The sequence below is a fragment of the Grammomys surdaster genome, unplaced genomic scaffold (assembly GCF_004785775.1).
Source record: "Grammomys surdaster isolate TR1022 unplaced genomic scaffold, NIH_TR_1.0 174, whole genome shotgun sequence".
Lineage (NCBI taxonomy): Eukaryota > Metazoa > Chordata > Mammalia > Rodentia > Muridae > Grammomys > Grammomys surdaster.
The window spans coordinates 21,370,420-21,376,717 of NW_021604622.1; the positions used below are offsets into that span (position 1 = coordinate 21,370,420).

At 51.2% G+C, this 6,298-nt stretch overlaps 1 protein-coding gene across 1 annotated transcript in view; it reads right to left on the reverse strand.

Moving 5' to 3' along the window:
* Positions 1-6,298, reverse strand: part of Trio (trio Rho guanine nucleotide exchange factor) — a gene marked incomplete at its 5' end in the record, with an annotated part of 293,865 nt that extends 287,567 nt beyond the window's left edge. The window contains one exon of the mRNA XM_028767531.1: positions 6,163-6,298. Coding sequence (XP_028623364.1) covers positions 6,163-6,298 — 136 coding nt within the window. The remainder of the gene's footprint in view (positions 1-6,162) is intronic.

Below are 6,298 nucleotides of genomic sequence, written 5' to 3' on the forward strand. Positions count from 1 at the left end.
AGAGAGAGAGAGAGAGAGAGAGAGAGAGAGAGAGAGAGAGAGAGAGAAACTCATCTAGGGTTCCCTCTCTTCATGAACAGTAACTATATAACTCTGTATCCCTAAAACCAGAATTACCAAGAAGAGCTCCTGTTTGCTAAAAATCTCCAGGAATTCCACCGTCCATCTTTCCTTTCTCCTCATCAGAATGTGAGACAGGTCCCTGCAAAGAGGACGATCTACAGACAGGAAGACACAAACAGCCCATCTCCAAATCCCTAGAAAGCTTCTTCAACGCCAGGAGTACTAAGGCACTTCAGGGAAAGTCAAGAGAGCGGGAAAACTCAGAGCAGCAGCCATTGGACTGCTGCATTGCAATACCGGTGAGTCGAGTTTTAGCCACAAATCTTACTACTTACATACCAAATGGCTTCCCCAAGCCACCCTCCTCATGGGAACCCAGGAAGGAACTTTTATTTCCCGAGAAAAAACCAAATAGGGTGATGTATTTATTACATCGCACTTGCCTGTAGATGACTTTGCAATCCCTTCCCAAGAGAATCATAGACATGTGGCTGGTAAGCTAAAAGTCATGTCCATTTATCAACAAAAGATCGTTGGCCTCCACAGCACATGTGGCCGTCAGACTAAACACTCCACAGGGGGCAAAGTCTCAGGACAGAGACAATTCCAGAAGCCACCCTCTTCCTGCAGCTCTGCTCGCTGCACCCCAAGTGAACATCTCTCACCAGCTCCTCACCCTGTGACATGCAATATAAACTTTCTTAAGAAAGCAGGCGGCTCCTTATTTGGATCTTAAGGGGCTTCCTTATGTGGATAGGGAATAGAAAGGGGAACTTAAAGTCAAAACACAATTACGCAGGGAATTTAATGTGTCTACTGTTGACTAAGAATTCAAACTGAACATTAACAGACTAACCATAAATGTTAAGAGGGAGATTTCCCGTGAAGAAGAAGGTCTGCGCATGAGTGCTAATAACATCACTGCATTGGAACAGCCTATTAGAGATCCTGGTCTCTAAGCTGGAAGGAAGCTGAAGCAAAGGAGGGATATGGTGGACCATTGGTTAAGACAAGGTTACTCTAAAGCAAGGAGAATCTAACACCAGGGATCAGGAAAACTCAGGGACAGAAAGCAGAGGTGACAGCCACACACCGAGGCCTGTAGGGTCTTCCCCCCCAACCTCCCAGCCTTAGGCTGTGTTTTATGAATTCAGAGACACAGGCAGGGGCTATGCCAAAATGGGATAAAGCAGCCAGCTCTGCAGTGGTCACAGAGCTCTCTCTGACCATTCCTGTGTTACTGTTCTGAAAATCAAAAAACACACGGTCTTGCTCCAGCTGTGGGCCCCTCCTGGTCACTGCATCCCATCTGATTAAATAAAGTGAAGATACAAAGCACACCTGTCCTCCAGGCAGATGGCTCGTCACAGGCCAGCTCACCAAGTATGGGGCAAAGGACAAGAGAAGCAGGAATGAGGGAAAGGACACTCAAGCCAGAAGGACCTTCCATAGGATTGCAAGGGGACTGCTACTCAAACGCTTTCTTTCTTCACTGTACACACAGGACCTGTCTGTCTGCCGTCCTGTCAAGATAACGCACTCAAGGTAACGCAGACCACCCCACCGTAGAACCGATGAAGGATGGGGAGGTCACCGTTACTGCTTTTTATAGCATAACACAACTCGCTCCCATCAACATAAGTGATTTTTCTAGGTAAGTGTGGCTATTGATTAAGAATGTGACTTTCCTCTGGAATTCTGCCAAGAATATGAGATTTAAAATTTCATTTTCTTCGGTGCAGGAATAAGGTAAGTAAATAAAGTAAATATCAGCTATGGTTTACTTAAGTCAGTAACTTCATACATTGCCTCTTAATTTCCACTATCTAAATCCATCATAACATTTTAAAAGTCTTTTTAAAACTATCTTAACTATATTTCAGTTAATCATACCTTTAAAAGAAATCACAGTTAATACACCTTTCACTTTGAACGTCACCACAGACTTGGTTTAAAAATCTTGGTAAAAAGTTCAGAGAGTTAAAAGAGAGTCGGCTAAATTTTCACTTGAATCTTAGACAGTTAAATTGCAAACGGGGAAAAAATACAATAATATCCCACTTCAATAAGTGAGTTTTCAAAGTCTCAATGGAAAGCTGCTGTCAGTGATGATTGTACTGCTCTCAGGTCATGATTTTTTTTTAAGATTCCTTACTTTCCTCTGAAACAGCTTAGCTAGCCACGGCACCTAATAAGAAGCGACCAACACACACTAGCACATAACTTTTTTTTTTTTTCAAGCTTTCCTTTTCAATATACTGAAGGTACCAGGGACCTACTTCAGAACACAATCACAGTTCAGTACTTGAAGGACCACAGCTTCCAAGCTTTCCAAGTCTGGAGCCTGTCACTTAATTGGTACTAAGAGAATAAATATAAAGAAAAGCTTTGTCACACTCTATACGAAGACCATCGCATCAATGCATAAAAAGCATGCATGTTGCCCCCTCACAAGGTGACACACTTATGTAGTCCTCGGAAAGCAGGGGGCTGCAGAGAGGCATCCGGAGTAAGACTTAGTAAGAAAGAAACCCAGCGTGGTGGCTTCGGAAACACCACAAACCTTTGTTCTCCACACACATTCACTAAGCGCCAACCAAAGCATGCCAGGTAGGTTAAAAATAATGCATTTATGTAAGTGCCCCCCCTCCATGCACACAGTCTTGCAAGGTTAAATACAGAGCTCTGAAAGAATGATTTATTGCCACAAGGACAGGGACCCAAAATAGATTGGCAATAAAAGTGATTGGTCCCAGGGGCGGTGAGAACTAGTGTAAGCAACATCCTGGCCATGAGAGGCATCCGGGAAGGAGCACCAGAGTCCTGTCAGGCTTCTCAGCCCTTATCCCATCTACACCCAGGTGCACTCTGGGAAAGTCGCACAAGCTCCCTGTAAGTCCGACTCCTCATCCATAAAAAAGCTGGTCCAGCTTCAGTCTGCAGCAGCTCTGTTTTGGTTTGGTTTTGAAATTATCCTCCTGTTTTTTCAGTATTCTACTCTGAACAAGGAAAGGTGAAGTTCAAATTCCACTGACAAAGAACAACAACAACAATAACAACAACAACAACAAAAACCCTGCTGGCTGCCAACCCAGTTCAACACCAATCGGTCTGCTACTATGGACCAAGCCCAAGAATGGCTGATCAGGATTACCAAGATGAATGAGGAATTTCCTTTAATAAACTGTTTAGTGGAGAACTCAACAGCTGCAGGAGAGGGGAGAGCCTGAGTGGGATGGGTGCTGGGTGACTCGGTTCCCTTTTCTGTTTATTCCTTCCTTGCTTCTTCATTAAGCCTTATTTTTGGAGCCATAGACTGATAGTGATACTCGTGGTTGGAGGAAAGAGAGAAGATGCCCTGGATTCAAAGAGAGATGAAAACCAATGTGTAGCTATCCACAGCTCTGAAGGAACGACAAAGTATTGAAGAAGGGAGCTTTCCTCAAGGGCTATCTCCTCCACCCTCCACGGTAGACATCCAGTCCCCAGCCCCACCTTCGAATGCTGGTAGGTGGCAGCCTCTCTGGAACACGAATCTCCACCAATGGGGGGAAGTGACACAGTAGCTTGTTCTATTTTGAGCTGCTCTGTTAAAAAGTTCTGTTGAGCTGATACCTTTTCCCTTTCATCCAACCACGGGTACCAGTGTTCAGTCTACGCCTACAAAAATAAATCTTAATAAAGAAGCAAGAACGGAATAAACAGAAGAGGGGACCGAGTAACTACAGCTGCAGGGCTGAGAAGGTAAGCAATACAAAGTGCTCCGAGGGCCAGGCGCAGAGACCCTGGAGAACGTTCACACCCTGACCTGTGCCTCCCAGTCAACACGGGAACTCATTTTCCCTGTCTGCGCATCTTAAAGACAGAAGAGATGGATCTGACAACTCATTCTCATTATCCACAGTCAATCAAATCTTTCCTGGAGGTCTCCTACCTGAACCATGAGTTCTCCAACCAAAGCCACACTTAAAACCATGATGCCTATGCTTCAAACTGACCAGCCCCTTTGTATCCTCTACCAGACGTCATTGGCCTACATGCCAACCACTGAGATCTGGGACAGAGATTCAGAGCTGCCGGAAGTGGAGAACGAACTTCTAAAAGGAGCATGGGACAGACAGCTCTAAGGCCAACTGAAAATCTGCGCTGTCTCCTGACCATCAATCAGTCAACCAAAAAAAGAAGTTCATCAAGTCACTCTGGAGGTGGAATAAAGGAAATAAAGCAGTAAGTTGCTTCACCTGGACGGGAACTCTAAAATGAACGAGCAACCCAGGACTATGGAAGGGTGAGAGCGGAGAACGGAATGGAGAGGCAATCAAGACCAGCACGTCTATTGGGGAATCTTGGCCAAGAAGTCATTCCTGAACTGTGCATTAAGCCATAAGGGGGAAAAACAATCTCTAGGGCACAAGAACCTTTCTCTAACATCGAGAAGATTAATTCTGCACAAAGCCATTTATTCTGTGACAGGTGATGGAAAAAAGAAAGAATGATGGCTTTTGGCCATGGAGGAAGCGTGGTTCAGTTCTGCTCTACCCAGCCAGTCACACACCAAAAAATAAATAATACATTTTAAAAAAACTGTTAAAGCTTTCATTTGAAGGAGTTGATGTCTTTCTAAACCTCAGCTTTCTGCAAGGACCTCACGGGAAACGGAGTACTGGAGAGAGCACATTAAACGCAAGTTGACACTGTCGAGACGGCATGTGTCACTTCTAGTCATAACTAATCGGTTAAGACGAATCAAAAATAACCCTGCCAGACAAAGATCAAGAAGACAGAACTAACCCAGGTGTCTAACGGCCCAGAAGTTATCTGCCTCGCCCAAGGCTGGTCGCTTCAACTGCCAGCTAGCTCCTAATGACCCGGACTGCGGTCCTGATGTCTCCCAGTTTGGGAGCTGACTTTGAAAGAGGCCACCGAGAAAACCCGAGCCGTCAGCCTCCCTCCCGCGCTCACCCGGTGCAGGCCGGTCACCAGACCCCGAGGCTCTCCGGGCCGTCCTCCCGGAGGCGGGCGAACAGCCTCCCCGCGCCCGCCCTGGCCCTCCCGCCCGCCCCTCCGGAGCCTGACCTGGGCCGCCCTCTCCGGCTCTCCAGCGCGGAGTCTGCATCCTCTCTCCCGAGCCTGGCCGGCCAGGGACTGCTCTCCGAGCTGCAGGCCCCCGGCCGCCGCCGCTGCCCGCCGCCGCCTCCCCCCGGACGCGCAAGCAAACCGGACTGCACGCAGGGACGCGCGGACGCGAGCCGGGCTCGCGCGGGATCTGGGCCGGGCCGGGCCTGGAGGAGGCGCCGTTACCGGGGTCCCCGGGACGCCCCGTCACGCCCCCTGCGCCGCACACCAGCGCCCCTCCCGCCCGCCGGGCTCCGGGCTAGCCTCCTCCTCGGCCACCTCCGGCTCGCCTGAGCGGACCCCGAGCTGCCCCTCACTGCCTCCAGGTCCACGCCACCCACGCAGTGCCCGCCAGCCCGGGTTCCACGCCTCTCCCCAGGGCCACCAAGGTCCCAGATGTCCTTCCCGGGCCTTCCCCAGAGACAATGGCTCGACCTGATCGCCGCCTCAGCTCGGCCACCATCCCCGTTCCATGGGCTGAGGTGCGATGGCTGCCCCGTTTCACAGAACCGTACGCCAAGGCTGGATGACAGGCTAGAGCCCCGAGCCAGGACACTCGCTGATAATGGGGTCGGGGGTCCAGCTACCAGCAGCCCAAAAGCTATCACAGGGCAGAGCTGCTGTCCCCGGTCCCGGTGAGCTCGTCCTCCGGGACACCGGCCTCCGCCCACGCCGTCCCTGCCGCCGCCTCCTCGGCCCTCCAGCAAGAGACAAAGAGCCGGCGCCCCTACCCGCCGGGCCCTGGCCGCTGCCGCGGGAGGCCGAGGGCTGTCTAGCCTGGCACGAGAGGGCGAGTGCCGGGAAAGCGAGTGAAGGCGCCCGGGACGAGCCGCAGCACACGGGCGGCGTGGGTAACCTGACACGCCGGCGTGGATCGCAGAGCCCCGATGCGGCGACAAGGACGAGAGCGCGCAGGGCTGTACCGGGCCGGAGATCTGGGCGCGCCCGGGCCGGCGGAGCGCGCGGGGCAACCGCGGTACTCACCGGATCGGAAGAAGGCCGTGATGTCGGCCAGGTCCTTGGCGGCCTCTTCGGCGCCCTCGCCGGCGCCGCCCCCGCAGCCGGAGCCCGCCGCGCTGGCCGCCGCCGCGGGGCCGGAGGACGCGGCCGGGGCGGTGGC